General features: G+C 35.6%; 2 protein-coding genes across 2 annotated transcripts; both read left to right on the top strand.

The window, feature by feature from the left end:
- Window positions 1-3575: 3575 nt before the first annotated feature.
- LOC109236352 (60S ribosomal protein L35-like) lies at window positions 3576-5742 on the top strand. The gene is made up of 4 exons (XM_019402522.1): window positions 3576-3673; window positions 4063-4198; window positions 4947-5103; window positions 5473-5742. Exons 1-4 carry the CDS (start codon window positions 3670-3672, stop codon window positions 5545-5547), a joined length of 372 nt encoding a protein of 123 aa, XP_019258067.1. The 5' UTR covers window positions 3576-3669; the 3' UTR covers window positions 5548-5742.
- A 3826-nt stretch (window positions 5743-9568) lies between these two features.
- On the top strand, window positions 9569-12098 carry LOC109236351 (exocyst complex component EXO70A1-like). The gene has a single exon (XM_019402521.1). It carries the CDS (start codon window positions 10075-10077, stop codon window positions 12013-12015), a length of 1941 nt encoding a protein of 646 aa, XP_019258066.1. The 5' UTR covers window positions 9569-10074; the 3' UTR covers window positions 12016-12098.
- The last annotated feature ends 10091 nt before the right edge of the window (window positions 12099-22189 follow it).

Below are 22189 nucleotides of genomic sequence, written 5' to 3'. Positions count from 1 at the left end.
CCCCCCCCTTTTTTTATCTAGAATAGACTAAAATTTTAACTAAAAGCTCTCCGCAGACGGTGCCAAATTGTTTGACCAAAAAGTGTTGAACCTTTTAGTTAAATCAATTAATGATAAAATGAAGGGTGGATCTTAGTTAAGAATGATAAAATCTAGACCAAATATTATGCAAAGCTGGTTAAGATAAACGTTAATCAGTGTGTTTGTACTGATTAAATGCTCGTAAATGCAATAACATAAATGTGCAATAAATGTAGATGATGACAATAAATATAACAAAAAGGAATCTACCACCCAATTATTGTAAGACTTGGACGATTTTTTTCTCTGATAGCAACGTGGAGAAGAGAGAAATAAAGAGGGTTGAGGGATCTTTGGATCTTGTGAATAAAGAAGTAAAAACGTATGCTTGAATAGGATAATCAATGAACAAGACAACTGTTGTATATTCTCTCAGGTCAACCTTTTACAATGTGTTTTTCTCATAACGTGAAGATCACCCTTTTTGTTCTCTATATCCTCCTATTCATAGAGGATATTTCCCAAAAATCCTAAAAAGTACAAATTAAGGAATATCCAAAGGAATATTCATTGTATCCGTATCTTAACATATGCTATTGTTATTTCTTCATCTCAACTGCCCGTCTTTCTCATCAGCCCTCTCGAGAGCAGCCTTTAGTTATTACACCGCGGTCGACCCCGTCCTTGATCTCACTTATCCCTTACTGTCTAGTCGCCAAATTTAGACCAATACACAAACACTATAGAAGAAATCACATCATAAAGAAAAGTGCGAAGTAAATAAAGAAAGAATGGGGTGCCATCTCTATGAGAATCAAGGATAAAATTTTGACCAACGAGAGCTATGGAAGTTGAATATGATGGTGGAGCCGCCCGTTCAAGCCTTGATTCGACCCATTAACTCGGAAAAACTTGAGCGACCACCTTACGTTCCTCAATCGACGTCCATTTCAGCAAGTGCAGTTTCGGAATTGGGGTTGTGATGAGATTTTGTCACTGATGAACTGAAATTGAAAAATTGGTTTCAATTTTTGTGTGGAATTCATGATTTAATGAGAAATTAGTGAGCACCGGCTTCTGCTGAAGGAGTTATAAGTGATTAGAAAGTAGAAGGTTATTTCATGGTGGTTCTTGGTGGAAGACGATGATCTTTGTAGTGGTGAGTAGGTTATTTTATGGTATTTTGGGTATCTCTGAGTTGGAGTGCCTTTGGTGGGTGAAGGATTCATTTACTTACACGTATTTCGGATATGGGGTTGAATCGGTTCAATTTTTTGGGTGGGTTTGGGTATAAGTGAGGAAAATGGGTTAGGGTATTTAAAAATGCCGCCACGTGTCCATCTGGAATGGGACCATTAAATGGAGGGGTAAATATATTTAAATGGATAATGTCAGAGGTAGAAAGCATCGAATAATATAACGACGGGTACTTATAACTAATAGTACAGAGATTCATATAGCCCTTTTCCGTAATTAAAATGAGCAAAAAGCGTATCTCGTAGGGAACGATTATTAGGTTATCTTTATAATGTTATCTAAAAATTGGCACCTTTCTAGGAACCAATATTTTTACTTTATGGAAAAAAGAACCTCGTCTGACACCAATACAATATCGATTCAATTGTTCCCAAATCTTATACTCCCTCTTTTCATTTTTGTTCATTTTTAACTTTGTACTTTTTTTTAAGAAAAAATAAGTAAAGTATATATTTTATAACTTTATTCATAATAATGATAAAAAGTCTTGGGAAATAATTTAGAGAATGAGTAGTTAATAATAAGGGTAAAACATGAAAAAAATATTTTTTTTTTCTCTTGACTTAGTATACTGGACAACTAAAAATAAAAAATATTTTTAATATAATGAACAAGTAAAAGTGAACGAAAAGAATAAATTATAGTAATTTGATTTTTACATGGTATAAGTTAATTAATTCCTGATTTTCGTTTAACTATGAACGAGGGAAACAAGGATGGTTGAAACATTTATTTAATAAAACAAATGTATATCTTACAGATAAAACTTTTGAAAAGTTTTTTAAAAACTTTCCAAAAAACTTTAGAAATTTTTTTATAGGAAAAACTACTCAAACTATCACTGCATAAACAATTTCAACTAAAACTAGCCTAAAAATAAAATATTTATCAAAAAGGCCCAAATGCTGTTTTAATCCGAACAATTTCAATTAATGTCAGTTTTTAAAGCATACAATAAGCTAAAGTGACTTTCAGAGAATCGAACATCTTAATACGATTTAGAAATCACTATTAAACGTTAGTTTGTTGGATTGGGTTGAAGGAATAAACTGAAAACGTCATGGACATCCATTGAAGCTTGTTTAAGCTTGAATTCAAAAATTTGGATTTTTGAAATTGGAATTTATTTCAAGTGCGTATTGTTGGAATAGATTGGGTACATAGGAGTGTGAATCTCAATTTTTGGACAATTTGGTGGAGATTTTAGGTGGGTTGGATTGAAATTTGAGCGAAATTTGAAGTACACAAGATGAAGGTAAATACTTACCATGGTTAATTAATTTAATTAGATGAGAATGCATATAATCTACCATGGTTAAATGATTGAAGTCCATATTCAAGACACATATCATGTATCTATTGGTTTGGTGTAAACACCCGGTGCGGGTAAGTTTTTACCCAAGATGAATATGGAAGAAGATGAATGTATATCTCACTGTGTATCTTTTGTGTATCACTTTTGTACAAATATGTATCTCTTGTGATCTTTTATATATTCATGTATACCTCTATGTGAGATACATATTTGATTCATATGTCGTAGAGAAAGTTTTAAACTCGATTTTAGCTACAAATATTTACTCAAAACTAGTCCAAATCACCTCCAATCTCCCTCAAAATTTTTATATTGACTTATCTATATGTTTTCAATGAATTTCAACCACATCTATTGAAAAATGTCCCCTTTTGCTTAGGATTTTATAGTCTTGTATTTTGTTCTTCTTTGTGTTTCGTCTTTGCTACTTCATCCATAAAATTCCTCCATGTGTTGCATCTAATGTTGCTGATCACGGTTAAAAATATGGAAGGTCCTTATTTATCTAGGTTTTTAATTTCTGTATGCGCTAGGCTAATTTTGGTAAGTATATATTAATGGTTAGAGGTTGATAAATTTAAACTTATTTTGGACATTTTTATAAGATTCCCTTTTTTATAACCTTTCTATGGGCAAATGGGCAATATCTCCACTGCCTACCCACATGACAATTAATTGTAAGAGAGAAGACTAAGGTCTGAATTTGAACTTCATTTAAGTTAAGCTTTGACGGATTCCAGCTTCAGATCCCACGTTAATTTTCAACGTAATATTCGTATGATTGAATAAGTGGCTTAAATTTAAAATTTTATAAATTTAGACTATTCATTAAATAATAGGATCCTAAAATGGCTATTTGTGCAATTCGCGCGACAACAGGGCTGTGCTAAGAATGGGCTAACCCCAAAACTGAACTAAATGGGCTAGTACTATAGCCCGATTAGGCAAGTCCAGCCCAAAAGAGAACCTAAGTAAGAGCCCAGTATATAATAAATCCCTAATTCCCTCCGTTTTCCAAGTAGGGTTTCAGAATCTAGGAGCAGCCTCTGCACCAAAAACAGCTTCCAGTAGCAGCAATGGGTGCGTATACTCAATCTACTCTAAATTCACAATTTGAATCCATTTCCAATGTTTTCTGATAATTTTTCTCCAAATTTTAGTGATTTCTTACACATAATAATATTCTAACTATGATATCTTCAACGATAAATTGAGCGTCAGATGATTCATATAGTATATCATAATAGTTCGCAATTGAGGTATAATTGATTGTTTGGTTGATTTTGTGTGATGTTTACGTATAAAAATAGTTTAACTTTGATGAATATGAATAGGACGAAATTTATACCTAGGATTCATATAGTCGATATTTTAATTGATTTGGAATTGACGCATAGTTGATTGATTGATTGATTTTATTCATAAGGCTGATATCACTTTGGTTGATTATGTGATTGGTGAAAATGCAGCAAGAATCAAGGTTCATGAGCTGAGGAACAAGACAAAGACCGAGCTACTGGCTCAGTTGAAGGATCTGAAGGCCGAGCTTGCCCTACTTCGTGTCGCTAAGGTCACTGGTGGTGCTCCTAACAAGCTCTCCAAAATGTATGCACTCTGTCTTTCTTTTTTTATGTGCTTTATTGGATTTTGCTTGAGATGTGTGTATGTTATTTCATAAGCATGCATTTTATATTAACTTCTTGTGCATTAATGTCTTATGTCGACCTTTATATGACACTTTCTGTTTAGGATCTGTTGCAATACATTACACTATCCACTATTTTGCTAGTGATATTGTTCTATATCATTTGATTCAAAAAATTATTTATTTATGATTACTTTTCAAGAACTATGTTATGTATGTGTCACTAAAACCTACTAATACAAGTGTGAAGCAATTAGTATGCTATTAATGGCTTGCAATAAGGGAAGCTTGTCTTCTTCATATCGGACTGAGACTAAGTAGCGGTATTTATTGTCACGGCACCCAAGGAAAACTTCGTTGGAGGTGCCTTAGTAGAATCTATGATAAAAGAAGAAATATAAGGGCCCGGAAGGCATTACTAGCAACTTTCCAATACAAAAGTGAAGCAATTAGTATGCTATTAATGGCTTGTGATATGGAAGAGTTGTCTTGCTCATATACGAGTAAGACTTAGCATTGCCCGTATTGGTGATTATTCTCACAGCACTCAAGAAAACCTTAGTTGGAGGTGTCTTTCTTAGTTTGGTGACCAAGCGATAGAATGAATCTTGAAAAGTCAAATGCAAATGTGTCAGTTGTTATGTGTTGTATGACTTTGTTTATACTTTTGACGTTGACTTGATTATCTTAATGATTGTGTGGATGCAGCAAGGTGGTAAGGTTGTCGATCGCACAGGTTCTGACTGTAATTTCGCAGAAGCAAAAAACTGCTCTTCGGGAAGCTTACAAGAACAAGAAATACCTGCCTCTTGACCTGCGCGCTAAGAAAACTAGGGCCATCCGCAAACGTTTGACCAAGCACCAGGTATCCTTGATTTTATCCTACATTTGGTGTTTATGCACTTTGCACTAGTGAGCTTGTGGGTTCCTAATTTGGCAATGCAATATGCTACTCTTGGTTTTAAATACTACTCTCTTCTATTCCAAAAAGAATGACACTATTGCTAGTTGGCCAGTTAAGCAATTTTTCTTTGCTACTTTTCCTTAAAACATTTTCAAACATTTCTAACTATAGATGTTTTGGAGTTGCTTATAAATGCGGATTACCAGAGGTTTTTTCTAACTCATTTAATGTAAGGGGTTTTTGATGTTAAATGATGTTGCAGTTTTCTTCAATCTTGTCAGCAATTTCTTTTAACAACTAATGGTGTTAACTTGTGTTCTGTCCTTGCAGATGTCGTTGAAGACGGAGAGAGAGAAGAAGAAGGAGATGTACTTCCCCATCCGAAAGTATGCCATCAAGGTGTAGGATAGGATCTACTTCGGCAGAGCATTTTGTGTTTTGAATCAGAATATATTGGTGAAAACTATTGAGCATGCAAATTTTGTTTAGCCTTGTTTCGTTTGGCGCTTATGACATTAGACACATGACTGATATGGAGCTTCATTTGTTCCAAGTTTCAAGTTTATTCCTATTTTATGTTGAGCACCCTGTTATCTTTGATCTAAAGTGTTTTAAAGCTTATTCACACTAATTGGACAAATGATTGCTTGATTACTAAACCGTAAATCCTAAACTCTCACCCTCATCTTGAATAGAATTCGTGTGATGGTTGATACTTAATGGCCCACAAGTTGGTATGCACCTGCCCGCGTTTGCATTTTGTCCTTTAAGAGTTTTGATGCGTGGGTTAAATGCATGTCACGAGTTAGAATTTGTCGTAGACAGAACGCTTAAATGTTGAAGAGTAGAGCGGTGAGTCCATTATTTGTTAAGTTTTTAACTGTGCCCCAACTAGTACTTGAGGTTTCTCAGTTGATGAAAAAATAATCATTTGTCCAATCTCCGATCTGTGAAGCAACATGGGTTGAAGTGATTCTGCTGTGATGTTATTGTTGGAAAAATTGTTTATTGTGCTATATGATCGTGCCTTTTTTTTTTTCTCAAGTAATTAAGTGCCTCGTTGATCAATAGGAAATGAGGGATAATATACCAATTTGAGATTGAATATCTTGTGAATATCGGTTTATACACAGTGCAAAAGCTTCAACACACCAAATCGTTTGTCATGGCTTCGTAGACTTGATCCCACTAATGAGAAAAAAAACTTTTTAAGTACCATAAACGTGTTATCTTTCTTTCTCAAGGACAAGAAAAGAAGGTTGTGAGATCTGAGATTATGACAGATATGCAGTCAACTGATTCTGCATTATACGTGCTACCCTCACCTAAGATTTTCTTTTAGCCTAATATTATTCAAACATTATCTGAATTGGTCAAAAAACATTTAGTCTAACATACCTATTATATTACAGCAATAATAGGGATTAGATGTGAGCTACTTAGTGAACTAACTCGTTGCCATTTTTACTTAATAAATAACACGAATTAGTTTGTTCAACCTAGTTGACGTAGACATCCTTACACATAATCAAGTGGATCTGTTGATCGGTTATGTCATATAGGCCCGAGTTGGACATCTAGTTGCTTCGTCTGATATAAATTAATGCACGCAAACATTTGCACAAATACAAAAAAAATTCCCTCTCGAAAAAAAAAATCCCTGAACTGATGCTTAACATTAAAATCATGAGAAATGTTATACTTAATTAATCTTAAGGTTACGAATGCACGAGTAAGGTATTATCGCTCAAACATAAAAACCAAGCAATTCTGAGATTACCCACTCATTACTGTAATGGGAAAGAAAATGAACTTGTTAAATTCTACTGTATTACATACACGTCCCATGAAATAACCTTTTCATGGGAAAAAGAAAATTCAACATTTGAAATTATTGGCTAGCAAAATTCACCTCTACTAGAAGGAGCAATTTGACTGTAATTACCCACTGGAAGTCATTTTTATGAACTGAAAGTCGTTTGATCGTTAAAGTTGCACTTGTACTTCATATAAACTGATTAGTCAACTTATCCATTCAAACATGAATATGCTTTTTAAGAAAACAATAACACGATGGAGACTGAAAATAAGGAGAAAGACCAGCCTATTTTCCAGAAGACAAATATTTTTCACTGAATAATAATAATATATTTACGCCGTAATGAAATGGTCCCAACTGAAAAAAACAAAAAATAATTCTGCGAACTCCTTCAACACCTTCCAAGTTGTTTACTTTGTCAAACTAATATAAGATATTAAATATTCCTAGTTGTTACATCATCTCTGAAAACAAGAATACACAAAAAAAAAAAATAAACTGGGGTATTTCATATTTTCTTTTTAATTTGTGAAGTTAGGACTTTAACAAAAAAAAAATTATGAAGAAAAAGGAAAAGGAAATAGACTAAATGCTTGTAAATTACAATCCTCTGTTGTGATTATGTATGTTTGCTTTAAGTCGATATCGGAAACAACCTCTCTACTTGTACGAGGTTGGAAAAAGATTGTGTATACATTGCGCTCCTTAGACCCCACTTTAAAATTACACTAAATATATTGTTATTGTTGTTATTATACTCTGCTCCTCGTTTTAGTAGTCTGTAGGCGGTAGGTCAGTGGCGAAGCTATGAATTTTATTTAGGATGTTCAAACTTGAAATAAGTAAAAAAAATCCCCAATAAAGAGTGTTCAATATATGTTATATACCATTAAAATCTAATATTTTACCTATATATAGTGCAATTTCTCAAAGAAGGTATGTACCTTCGCCTCTGCAGTAGGTACGTGATGATTGAAGATGATTTAGACCCTAGAAGTCATATTCTGAAAGATTAAGACATTAGACCATTAAATGTATTTATTTTTAGATTGGCAGAATAGCCTAGTAGACACTTTTACTTGTTCGCATTTGTCATCTCGGTCCCTATATTCAATGAAGTTTCATCCAGACACTTATAATTGTTCAAAGTCGATATTTTAAACCCCTCTGACCATTGACCGATCATATGTGGCAACTTGATGGCTGAGTTGTACAGGATGCGTATATTTCACGCGTATAAGGAGCGTGAATATAATAAATTTAGTTTAAAAATGATTAAAATAAGAAAAAGAAAAAAGAAATTAAAAACAAAAAATATACTACTCCACGTTTCTTCTCGTTTTCACCCCAACCCTCCCTTTTTTTTCTTTATCCCTCTCCCCTTTTCGTTCTTCTCCTGATTCCTACCCTATTTCTTTTTCTTCCCTTCTTATTCTTCCCCAACCCCAGCTCCTGCCCCTGCCCCTGCCCTGGCCCAATTTCTTTTTTTTTTTCTTTTTTTAAATATTTTTGATAGATCTGACTTCGTTGCATGATCTAGGTAATTATCTATTTGTCATTGTTTGTTTGCTTTGAGAATGTTTGTTTTCAATACAAAATCTTTAATTTGATTGATAGACATTTTTGTTTTTCATTATACTTGTATGGATAAAATTAAATATGATGGAGGTTAATACTAAGAATGGATGGGAAGTGATGAAAGAAGGAATAAAGATAGATGAAAATGGCAAAAAAAGTGACGGAGTTGGGTTGCTACTATGGTTGGCAAGGTGGGTTTTGAAAAGGAAAAAAAAGGGTGAAGATAAAGTATTTAGGTAGAGGTAGAATAAAGTACTTGAGAATCAAAGTGTGTTCATAGTGTTTTTTGCTGGCCAAGAAATTTTCACATGATGGCAGTGATGACAGTGATAGCATTAGGAGAAGTGGATGGTGAAGAAGAAAGAGGAAAAAAACAAAAAGTTAAAAAAAAAAAAGAAGAAAGAGAGAAGGTTATTTCTTTTTCATGTAAAANTAGCATAATTTTATCTGACGTGAATTCTAGCATCATGCGATTGAGAGTCACGCAGCGTTAGAGGGGTTTAAAATATTGCTTTTGAACAAATATAAGTGCCTAGATGAAACTTCGTTGAATATAGGGACCGGGATGACAAATGGCAACAAATACAAGTGTCTAGCAGGCTATTCTGCCTTTTTAGATTTAGATATCTTTATCTTAATAAAAATAAATGATCTTTCCTTTAGTGGTAAAGTGCCATTCACTTCAGCCAAACGAGCGTTCGAATCACATATGGAGTAAGTAGAACTAATCACTCTTGGCCTAACCAAACTACTTAGACATTATAAACAAATGGTGGAAAAAGAGAACCTTGGCGCAATATTAAGAGACATTATAAATAAATGGTGGGAAAAGAGAGCCTTGGCGCAATATTAAGAGTTGCCACTAGTGACCTTTTCAAGCTAATGGAAATTTTTTTTTTTTGGGGCAAAAATACAAGGTAAGACTACGTAAAATATATAATATGATTTAATCCTTCCCCAAACCTTGCACATACTGAAAGCTTTGTGCCTCAAGTTGCCTTCTCTTTATTCTATTTTAAGATGGATCATAGACTACATAATTAGTCTTTTCTTCTTCTTTTTTGGAAAATTGGTTTGTACATAACCATATATTGGGATGACCATAGACTACAGAGTTGGTTTGTAACCATATATTGGGATGACCATAGACTATAGAGTTGGTTTGTAACCATATATTGGGATGACCAGTCAAACCAATGCCAACACATCCCTCATCTCAAAGGTCTGACATTTATTTTAATATTTTTGGTGGAGTTTTGTCAACACAATCTCAGTTCAAACAAAAACTAAATACATCTCCTAAATATATGCAATTGTCAACAAATTCAGCTATGGCCCTCTTTTACCTCATAAGTTTCAAGAAATTCATAGTCTTTTTCAAGTCCAATGAGTGCACAAAGTCAACTTTCACCTCTGCTCAATTAGGAACTGCAGCTCCTCCCTTTCCTATTTAAACACACTTTTAACATAACTGTTATTCATAGCTCAAATATTCACATCCCTCTCTTTGCTACATTCTGTAAAATTCATCAAAAATGGCAATTCTTGACAACTCTAAAAGAGAAGCATCATCACCATCGACGCCAAGGCGAGCCAAGAAAAGCCTCTTCTCTTTCTCCAAAACAAATTCATCCCTTTCTAACTATTCAAGTCATTTACCTCCTCCAACACCTTCACACACACTATCCCAATCAATCATGGAGGAAAACATCGATAACGCTGAGACCATTATCAAAAAATGGGATCCCAAAGAATCCTCCTTTGAGAAATTCATTTCACTTTTTCAAGAAGACAGAAAAGAAGCCAAAGAATTCATTCAATGTGTCAAAGACTTAAAAAGAGCTATGCACTTTCTTGTTATGGAGCATTCAACTTCTAACAAGCTTGTGCTAGCACATAACTTGATGCAAACAGCCATGAAAAGACTTGAGAAAGAATTCTATCAAATTTTGTCAACAAACAAGGAGCATTTAGATCCAGAATCAGTATCTAAGTCTAGTCAGTCCTCACACTTATCACAATCAATTTCAGTTGATTCACAAGAAGATGAAACTGGCTCTGAAAATGATATTCAGGCAGCTGTTGAATCCATATCCGAGGTTGAACGGCTTTCTGTTCTAGCTATGTCTGATCTCAACCTGATTGCAGATTGTATGGTTGGTTCCGGTTATGCCAAAGAGTGTGTGAAGATCTACAAAATTTTCAGAAAGTCAATCGTGGACGAAGGCCTCTATCGTCTTGGGATTGAATCACGTAGCTCGGCCCATATTAATGGGAAGAATTCAGATGCTCTTGAGCATCAAGTCAAGCACTGGATAAATGCAGTGAAAGTTGGAGTGAAAACATTCTTCTATGGAGAGAGGTTTCTGTGTGATCATGTGTTCTCAACCTCCAACACAATCAGAGAAACATGTTTCACTGATATAGCAAAAGAAGGTGGAATCAATCTGTTTAGATTTCCAGAGGTTATTGCAAAATCCAAGAAATCACCTGAAAATATTTTCCTTTTAATGGACTTGCATGAAACAATCTCAGAACTCTTGCCTGAGATTGAATCAATCTTTTCATATGAATCAATCTCAACAGTCAAAATGCAAGCCCTATCCATCCTTCACAAACTTAAGGCCTCAATCCAAACAACTCTCTCTGATTTTGAGTCGTCGATCCAGAAGAATTCCTTAAGAACACCAGTTCCTGGTGGTGGGATTCATCCATTGACCAATTCTGCTTTAGATTATGTATGTTCGCTGGCCAACTACAGCGGAGTCCTCTCTGATATAATTTGTGACTCTGCCCCCGCAGCACAATCGCCATTTCCTGAATCTTACTTCGACAGTCCATCAGCCAACGAGACGCCAACTTCAGCAGTATCTGCTAGACTTGCTTGGATCATCCTTGTACTCCTTTGCAAGCTTGACAGCAAAGCTAAGCTTTATAATGACATCGCTTTATCCTATCTTTTCCTAGCTAACAATCTCCAATTCGTTATCGAGAAGGTTCGTAAAAGTGTACTCAAGTGTCTTCTAGGAGATGATTGGATATCAAAGCTTGAGAGAAAGGTAAAACTATATGCAACAAACTATGAAAACGTGGCTTGGAATAAGGTGTTTTTGTGCCTGCCTGAAAGTTTGGATCCATCAGTTTCCCCTGATATAATAAAGGAACATTTCAGAAAATTCAACACAGCTTTTGACGAATCATACCAGAAACAAAAATCTTGGGTGGTTCCAGATGGAAAGCTACGAGACGAGATCAAAGTGTCAATAGCAAGAAAACTAGTACCTGCTTATCGAGATTTCTATGATTACTATATGATAGTATTGAGTGGGGAAAAGAATTTGGAGGTCTTAGTAAGATTTTCTCCTGATAATATCGGGAATTACTTGTCAGATTTGTTTCATGAAACTCTGCCGTTGGGGAGTTTATTGTCAGCATCAACATTGCCTAACTCCTGTGTTTGGCATTGTCTTTCTTAATTTGCTCATGTTCATTGCCAAGATCTGGACATAACCATTTTGGTGAATAATGTATACTAAGTACTACAATTTCTTGATTTCAATACACAATTTCTCTCCCTGGAAAAGCTACCAATGTTGATCCCCGCTCCCCGCTCCCCCCTCCCCCCAAACACACACACACACGTTAGAGAGTAGAACAATCCTTCAACTATAAGTAGTAGCGCCTGCTATGCAGATTATGCAATATTAATCAGACTGATAAATAATGATAAAAGCATGGAATATCGCCCAGTGTTTGGAAAAGCGATCGCTTCGTCGCTTTAAGCGCGAAGCGATGCGAAGCGACATGGTATCGCTTTTTACTGCTTGAGGCGATGCGATCGTGTGAAGCGCACGCTTCAGTGAAAAAAGCGACAAGGCGACGAGGCGATCGCTTCTTTTAAAAAATCGCAGCTAGGCCCTTTTTTAAAAAAAAAAAAAGATTGGGTCTGTTTGTAAATTATACAAAACAGACCCCTAACCTCGCTTCTGTAATTGCTTGACAAAACAGAGACCTCTTCTCTCTTCTTCATCGACAAAACTAGGGTTTCCAGGTAAGTTTCTTCTCCTTTCTTCTTTTTATTTTTTTCTTTCTTCTTTCTTTCTTCTTTCTTTCTTCTTCTTGTTCCCTTCCAGATTCTGCTCTTTATTTCTTTCTTTCTTTTTCCTTCTTTCTTCCTTCTTCTTCTTCTCTTCTCTTTTTCACTTTTTCTCCTCCAGCTCTGCACAGCTAGGGCAGGCGTTGGCTTTCTTTTTTCCCTCCCTTTTATTCTTCTTAATTTTAATATGTATTTTAGTTTATAAAATTACTTATTAAATATATGTGTTATATCTTTCAGTTTATTTGATTTTTTAATGTGTATTTCAGTTTAAAAAATTAATTATTTTATATATGTTATATTTTCAGTTTATTTGATTAATTTTATATGTGTGTGTGTGTGTGTGTGTATATATATATATATATATTAGTTTATTTGATTTTTTTAATGTGTATTTCAGTTTGTAAATTAATTATTTTATGTATTATATGTATTTTCACAATTGCGCTTCACTTCAATGAAGTGTGCGCTTCGCTTTTGAAGCGAGGCGATCCCCTGTCGCTTTTTTGCGCTTCGCGCTCTCAGAAACACTGATATCGCCAAAATTTTTCTTAAGGGATACTATTTGCTTTACCACCCAAGTCCATATGGTTACTTTGCATTCAGACTATATAAACTGCCCAAGTTGCTATTTTTCCAAATGAACCTTTCTGGTGAAAATTTCACTAGATGTTGGTCAAATTTCAAAGGAAGCTTGGCTAAAAAGGGTATTGGATAAAGGCTGGAAATTAGAGAATGAAGTTGAATGTTATTTAGCATTCCTAAAATGTCACTAGGCATAAGTACCAGAAGTACTTGTTAGATACTGGTTATTGAAACTTAACAATTTTTTGAGACCCAAAAAAAGGAAGCAGAGTCATGCGACCTTTTAGGAAGATTGTAACAAGCACATAAACCTAAATCTGTGTTAATTAAGTTTTCAAATAACAAATTACTACAAGATAAAGTGTGGAAGGGGTGTGAATGAAATGTCATCCAACCCGAGTTGAAATATGCATCTTCAAATGCACTTATCAGGATATAAGCTCTGTGCCATCCAAGTTGGATTGAAATGTCACCAGTTTGACTTTCATTATGTATGTTTGACAAGAATAATATACACTACAGATAGAAGATAAAAAAATGTTAGCAGGTGTCATATGACAATCAAACTCTTCTCCTGGGTGAGGAATATATTGGCATTTGCCAACATGTTCAAATGCAGAGAACACGTAAATTAGAGTGTTACTCGAACAAAAATCACATTCGTCACCAACACCTATTTGTTTTAGTTAACAGCGGTGTTTGGGACAGTTTACCCGCCTCGACTATTTCACCAAGGATATGCTACCTCCCACCTGCACATATAACATGTAACTTTGCCTGCCAAGGCTTAGGCCGATGAGAAAAATCACCTAGTGTTTTTCCTCAACTGCAATTTGCACCATAGCCTTCCATGAATTTCATCCCACTTCATTGACCATTAAATGACACCCTTGGGTGCCTTCACGCTCTTTACATGTATTAATTGAAATATCAAGAAAAGATTGAGAAAAGACCATGCAGAATTTAAACCCAGACTTTTGGCAGAATGATTGTCTCACTATGTTGGAGATATAACAAGCAGTGATAAAATTATATTACCTCACTGCATACCGATTATATGGGGTGATTTCCACGTCGAATTGTTTCTTAAACCAAACAATTCGAAAGGTCATTCTAATACATAGTGGGAATCCAATAACTTTTATGTACAAGTAGGAACATAAATTTTAAGGATAAGAGGAGTTCAACAAGTTCGGAATTTTCTGGTTCATTGAAAATCAAAGGTCATTTCAATACATAATGGGAATTCAACAACTTTTATGCCCAAGTACAAACATAGATTTAACTCATTTGGCGCAAATAAACATTTTCCCATGATACATTGCCAAATTAGTTCTATTTGGGATAAGTAAGTACAAATTCTAGCAGATTAATAGCTTGTTTGGCCAAGCTTCTAAAATCACCTTACGTTGAAAAGTGTTCTTTTCTAAAGGTGCTTTTAAAAAAAGTACTTTTGATGAAAAAACAGTTTGTGTTAGGCTAATAAATTTGAAAAGCACTCTTGAACAACAATTAGTGTTTGGCTAAACTTTTAGAAACTGCTTTTAAGTGTATTTTTTTCTCAAAAGCGCTTTTTAAAAAAAGTGTTTCTGCTTCTGAAAATGGGCTTTTGCTGGTACTCGAAAGCACTTTTTTTTTTCTCCCTACAAGTTTGGCCAAACACATCAACTTTGAAAAAAAGCAAATAAAGTGCTTTTGATCTTGGAGAAGCTTCGCTAAACATGTTATAAATGCCTGAAACAGGCTCATCTACTTCCCTTAATCTCGGTCTATATTCAAAATAAAAAATTAATCATATTGCTACCAATTTCTAAGCCTCAATACGAATTAAATTTACGAATCAAAGAAAAAAGAAACATGAAAACAGGAGAGGGAGGAGGAACAAACCTGCTAATTTTGTGCCTGAACTGAACCGATCGATAACCTGCTAAATCCAGCCGCAGCTCCCAAAACCACTGGCGGTTGTGCATTTACTGCGAGCTTCTGGATCAAGCTGTTTAATAACAGTCTAATTTAACCACTATTTTAACATCCCTCAAACTTAAGGGACCATTTGAGTTAAAAGTAATATATTATCTTCTTTCCAGATTTTTACTATGTGGTTAGTGGTTGCTGCCCATCTATTTTGACCAGAGTCAGCCTTCTGAGCAAAATTTATCAATTTGTGCCCTCTAATTTCTCAAAATGTCAAAAAAAAACCTGGTCACTTCCCACTTTGGTCTCATACTTTTTGTTCATGGCTACGAGGATGCTTCAAACTACGAGTGAAGTGTTCGAGTCACATATGCCAAAGCAATTAAGGATATGTATGATAGAGCCAAGACCCCAGGGTACTCCAGACAGTTCCTCGTCATGATGGGCAGGGGCGGACTTAGAGCGTCGCCAGTGGGTTCGGTCGAACCAATAGCTTTGGTTCAAACCCTATATTTGTCTTAAAAAATCCATTGAATATGTATAAATTATTAATTAGAACCCAATAACTTAAAACGACTAGAAGCTTAAAATCCTGGCTCCGCCTCTAATGATGGGTTCTACCAGGGATCAGCTCCTGTTCTTATTTGCCTTAGTGATGGATGAGTTTACACGATACATCAAAGGGGAAGTACCTTGACACATGTTATTTGCAAATGACAGAGTATTGATTGAGAAGACGCGATGCGGGTTTAACGCTAGGTTGGAGGTGTAGAGGCACACAGTGGAGTCTAAAGATTTCAGGTTGAGTAGGACTAAGATGGAATACTTAAAGTGCAAGTTCAGTAACGTGGCTCAGGAGACAGACGTGAAAGTGAGGCTGGATACACAAGTCACTCCTAAGGAAGAAAGTTTCTAAGTATATTGGGTCTATAATCCAAGTAATTAGGAGATTGATTATGATGTCACACATTGTATTAGAGCGGAGCGCATAAAATTAAGGCTCGCACTAGGCATTTTGTATAATAAGAATGTGCCACCAAAGCTTAAAGGTAAGTTTTACGAAGTGGTTGTTAGACTGACTATGTTGTAAGGGATGGAGCTTTGGCTAGTCAAGATCTCTCATATTTAGAAGATAAAAGTAGCGAAAATGAGAATGTTGAAGTGAATATGTGGGCATACCAGGAGAGATATGATTAAGAATGAGGATATTCTAGACAAGGTAGGAGTAGTCTTTGTAGTGGACAAGATACAAAAAGCGGGTTTGAGATGGTTCAGACTTATGAAGAGGAGATATACCGTTGTCCTAGTGGGGAGGTATGAGAGGTTGGCTATGGTGGGGCCAAGGAGAAATGAAGGTAAGCTAAAGAAATATTGAGGTGAGGTGATTAGGCATGACATGCCACATTTTTAACTTATCGAGGACATGACCTTTGATAGCAGGATATGGAGATCGGGTATAGAAGTTATATCATGGATAAACTCACAAAACCGAAATCTTATGGAATATTTACATAATATCCTGTCATATTTATTGTTTACTTTTTATAGCTAATATAAATAGGTGATATACCGACAACACACGATTATACTCATATTGTATATGGATTATATATAAGTTTCTGTAGCGCTCCCTTTTTCTCGCGAAATCAGGTTTATGACATTTGGGAGGACAACTCATTCCTTTTAGGAATTGGATTTGATTTAAAGAGTCGCCACCTAATGATTAGGGTGCACTAGGACACCAAGGAGATTTGATTTGAGTAACCAGAGATTGGGTAAGGGCTTGAAATTATTCTAAAGGGAAGGTGTTAGGCAACCCTCAGAATCCACTAGTGTGGTTCCCGGCCAGACTATTATTGTGAATTTATGTGCAAATAAAATGTAGGCAAATAAAACTTAAAATAAGAGGGAATTTTCACATAATGGTTTAGAAATAAATAAAGTTGGAAAGAGCTAAAAGAAAGCTGATTTTTTCTTAGAAGAAAGAGTTTGAAATTATAGAAGAGAAACAAGAAATAAAGGGATAGGGGGTCCTAGGTTTATTAATAATATGGATCACCCCACACAATGCCCGGTAATTATCACACCTCCTTTTTTACCTACACCCCCGGAAGGGTATAAGGGATAGGGAGTTTTTCCAATTAAAGGACAATCGAAACGGGATTATTTATTTATTAAAAATTCAGAGTCGCCACTTGGGATAATTATGGTGTCCCAAGCCACCGGTTCAAATCCCGAATAGAGGAAAGATTGACTCTGTATTACAGTCCATGAACCAGAAATTCGGGTAAGGAATTCTGTTAACCCGGGAGAAGGTGTTAGGCATTCCCGAGTTCCGTGGTTCTAGCACGGTCGTTCAACTGTTATTATTGGCCTATTATCTGATTTTAGAACATTTCGAACCTAGGTGCATTTTAACTTTATTAACCGCTTTTAGTCATTTTTTAAAGAAAGATTTGCAACGTCATTTAAAATATGTCTTGAACCACGTCACATAAATGCACCAGCGGTCTGCAACACATTCTATATAACATTGTTGAGATTTGGATTTGGGTCACATAAATGCGCACCTAAGTTTAGGAAGGTAAATTATTAAAATAACGCGCCTAAAGCAACTACGCAATAGCAACTTTGCGAGGGCAATGAAAATTTGCTAAATGGCACGCCTCGATTTCTAAGGATAAACAAGATTAATTAAAACGAGGACCATGCAATTGTCATTTTTGTTTGGCACGGCGCGCCTCAAATTATTTAGCTTAAGGGTTTCTAAACTAATTCATGAGGGCCATACATTATTTTAAGTTATGTAATTATGGCTCACCTCAATCTATTTGTGAAAATTCTAAATTTATTAAAAGGAAAAAGCCTAGAGGAATTCAAGAAATGTTAAAATTCTAACTTCTAAAAAAAACAGTATATGTACGCAAATGCCTATCCCCATTTTAAGCTTGAGCCCAGTAACCCATTATAACCAGTGGACCATCGACTTTAGAGTGATGAGTTGGACCTCCATAGCAGGCCCAAATCGTGGGTGCGTTGTAGCTGAGAGACGAAGCCATCAGGATCGAATCCCTGAGGCGCCCAAATTGCACTTGAATAAACATAGAGGAATCAATTATTGACAAGACATTCCACTGATTTTAAAACACAAAAGCAAGGCTCCATTTTGACAATTAGGCTATATGCAACTTCAGATTTTTAAACCTCAAACTAAATCTAAATACTGTGAGGGAATAGAACTTCAACAAAGCTGGGAAAATTGCCCTCAAACTGCCGAAGAATCCAATTTATCAGTAACTAGCTGTTAAAATATTAATTAACCTTAAAATAACAACTAATTCAAACCATCTATCAATCTTAACCACATTCACATGATATTTTTTTACATATTAGAAATTGAAGAATCACTGCAAACACTAACTACATAGTCATGATTACTGAAAACACAAACTACACATTAGCTTTCCTTTTAAATGCTAACATTCAGATCAAATGTCAAGTGTTAGTTCTGTAAGCAAATTAGCACTTCAAAACTGCATTTGTATAAGCCAATACACATACAGGCCAACATCCAACACTTCAAAACTAGAACCTGATGATTTTCAGCAGAAAACTAACAAGATTTGCGACCCAGAATACCAAATCAAACATGAATCTGAATAATTGAAGTCCATAGTTCACTTATCAATACAGATGCAAAATACTCTGCAGATCACTCTCACACACATAATTTCAAAAAGAAGAACCTAATTAACACCTACAATTCAAAGTCCAAGTATAGGATATGAAAACAGTAAAAGAGACAAGGGAATCAACTTCAAATGCAGCCTTCATTCAACAGAACTTCAATCATATTACATATTCAACAGTCATTCCTCAATCATAAGCTAAAGAAGGTACTTGAAAATTGGAAAGAAAATAGAAATGAGCACTCAGCAGCAAAGAACAGTCCCATATTCAACAAATACCCAATGAAATCAACTCGGAAACCAATGAAACAGTAACTCTATTGCAGAATTCAACCCAGACTTTTCAAAAGGAAACAAGTTCAAGCCATTTCAAACCCTCAATGAATCAAAGATTGTTTCGGCCAATTCGAGATTGAAAATCAGAAAAAGAAATCAATGAAACAGTAAAAAGATTGCAGCCGCTTGTATTTTTCTGAAATTTTTTAGCTCTTAGGTCTCTCTATATCAGTGTGTATTCCCTTCCTATATTTCTCAGTGTATCTCTTAAGACTATCTTCTATTCTCCTCTCAATTCTTCCTGTCTTGATCCTGTCCTCTATATCCTCCAGATTATATCCTTAAATCAGTTCCCCCTTCAGCCCTTAAATGGACACTAAGTTAGTGTTTTCTCCATTACCAATCACCTTTTCATTTTTTAATTATTCACTATCTTAGTACTTTTAATTAATTAAGCTATTGCAACCCCTACCAATTGTTAGCAGCCTTCTACTTATTTAGGTAAGACACTACCCTTATTAAATAAATCACTAGACTACCCCTTAAGATCTTGTTAAATACTTCAGTGAACCAGACCAAAACATGGGTCAACTTGACCCAATCCAGAGCCCCATAAGTCTGTAATCCCCAATTAATTCCCCTCTATAGATCCATGAAGAATGACAAACAGGACCAATTAAACACAAAGGGCCTCAATTAGATCAAAACTCTAAAAAATTCAGAAAACTTTGACAATTTAAAAAGTTGAAAACAAGCTTGCCATGAACCACTCACAACGCAAACTTCACAGACTTGCTAAGCCAATTAATACAAGCTCACAACATTTTAACAGAAATAAAATCCGCAAAACCTATCCCAATAAAACTAAACATGATTTAAACAGCTTAAAACATCCAAATTAACTGAAACAAATGCTTGCAATTCCAATGACCAGTGACTTAACCAAGTTAACATCTGAGGACATAGATAATCAGAAGAAGAAATAGGCAAAAGAAACTAAACTACGCTAGGCCGGGTCTTGTAAAGCAGAGAAATGGAGAGGAGAAGAACAGGAACACAAATAATAGCGCGGAGTTGTACCTGAGCAGTATTAAGGGCAAACCTCGCTGAATTGGAACCAATGGCAGGGACTATCTCGAAATGACCGGAAATTGAGACTAATCAGTTGTTCTTTTGACAAGAACAACTAATTAACCTTTATTACCGGCTAACTCGAGACTTGAAAAACACTCGGAGACTCTGTGGATTCAAAACTTGGGGTCAGTACCAAGGTTTTTCTAGGGTTTGGCCATGAAGTTACACTAAACGAAAGCCGTGGACAGAGGAATTTGAGTTCTGAGTGATTTGGAGAAAATTAGGTTTTGGGCATGATTTTCGATCCAATATTCGAGCCAAACAAAGGGGATTCGAGGGACATGGGTTGGGGATTTGGGAAGAGGAGAGGGAGGTGGTTGTTTGGTGTGATTTTGAGGGTGAAAGGAGGCGGCGCCGCCACCGGAAGGCGATGGGAAATGGTGGCGGCTGCTAGGGTTTCTTCGTCTCTGAAGAGACGAGGTGAGAGAGACGAGTGAGCGGGGGGGGGTCTGAGGGTTTGATTTGGGTTAGGGTGTCTGAGGGGGTTTTTGGGTATATTATCATGGAGGATTAATTGGAGCCGTTGGATGATTGAAATCCAACAGCTGTAATTAATTCTAGCACGAAACGGGGTCGTTTTGATTAAGCTAGGGCATACCGGGTATGGGAACGAGTTAGGGGCGTGGTCTGGGTCGGTTTTAACGGGTTTTAGGCTGGACCAGGCGGGTATAGCCGATTTGGGCTTGGGACTTTTGATTAAATTGGCCCAAATACTTCACTCTCCTTTTATTCTTATCCTTTTCCTATTTTCTTTCTAATTTTTTTAAAAAAAAATACAATTAAAATAATTCCTAAAATAATTTCTAATCAAATTATCTATCAAATTACATTAACCAACTCTAAATAACAATTACCACAAATAACTAAACCTAAATTAAAGAAAAACTACCAAAATTCAAAATAAAACTTAAAAGTGAAAACTAAACTATTTTTTTGTGATTTTTTCCATTTTATAAAACAACTAATTTGTCAATTAATCCTAANTATATATATATATATATATATATATATATATATATATATATATATATATATTTGTACTTTTTCACTAATTAAATAAAACAAACATGCACAGACAATATGCAAACAATAACATAAAATGCCACAAAAATCCATAAAATTGCAAATAAAGGAGAAATTATTTTATTTTTGAATTTGTGGGAGTAATTCATATAGGGCAAAAATTACGTGCTCACAGCTGCCCCTCTTTGTCCGAAAATACGAAGAGTTTTCGTGCAAAGATAAAGTGAGCGGATACGAGTGATTTTTGTCCGTTTGAATACTCCGTGGGAAGCATTTTTTGAAAGACTCTGACCGAACCTCTGCTTCAAAGGTTTCCTATATATCCTTGGCTATAAAGGAATCAGATCAGTGTAGTTTGGGAAGTTTAGGTAGCTGGGACTACCATGAAGCTGTGATTTCACTGTTGCTGCTGCTGCTGCTACTACTTACTGACCTCCTTATTACACCCTGACAAAATAAAGAAGCTAGACTAAGCTATAATCTATGCATTACAAAGATTTATCCTCAAACTTGATCTTGCGACTGTTGTCGCCTCGTTGACTTGTATTTTTCTGCAGATGTTCCTTTGTTGCTGACTTGAATTGTATTTTTGAGATGCTTTCCCTTTTTTTCAGGCGGGTACCTGATTGTCGAACCTTTAAACGTCTTCCTTTGACTATTGTTGCCTTTCCTCTGTTCTCCAGGCGGGCTCCTAATTGCCAACGCTTGATTTGCTTTGTTGTGCAGGTGGGCTCCTGATTACCAACATTTAAACTGCTTCCCTTCGTTCTCCAGGCGGGCTCCTGATTACCGAAACTTGAATTGCTGCTTCCCTTCGTTCTCCAGGCGGGCTCCTGATTACCGACACTTGAATTGCTTTGTTCTCCAGATGGGCTCCTGATTACCGACACTTGAATTGTACTTCTTCCCTTCGTTCTCCAGGCGGGCTCCTGA

Source organism: Nicotiana attenuata, unplaced genomic scaffold, assembly GCF_001879085.1.
Source record: "Nicotiana attenuata strain UT unplaced genomic scaffold, NIATTr2, whole genome shotgun sequence".
Lineage (NCBI taxonomy): Eukaryota > Viridiplantae > Streptophyta > Magnoliopsida > Solanales > Solanaceae > Nicotiana > Nicotiana attenuata.
Note: the sequence above shows the minus strand (reverse complement) of the source record. Positions and strands in the feature narration are given on the sequence as shown.

What these genes read in the sequence shown, in the direction of transcription:
- LOC109236352 (XM_019402522.1), top strand. An exon ending in CCTAACAAGCTCTCCAAAAT is followed by an intron (nt 4,199 to 4,946) that starts GTATGCACTCTG and finishes GTGTGGATGCAG; the next exon opens with CAAGGTGGTAAGGTTGTCGA. An exon ending in AACGTTTGACCAAGCACCAG is followed by an intron (nt 5,104 to 5,472) that starts GTATCCTTGATT and finishes CTGTCCTTGCAG; the next exon opens with ATGTCGTTGAAGACGGAGAG.
- LOC109236351 (XM_019402521.1), top strand. Translation starts at nt 10,075, where the DNA reads ATGGCAATTCTTGACAACTCTAAAAGAGAAGCATCATCACCATCGACG.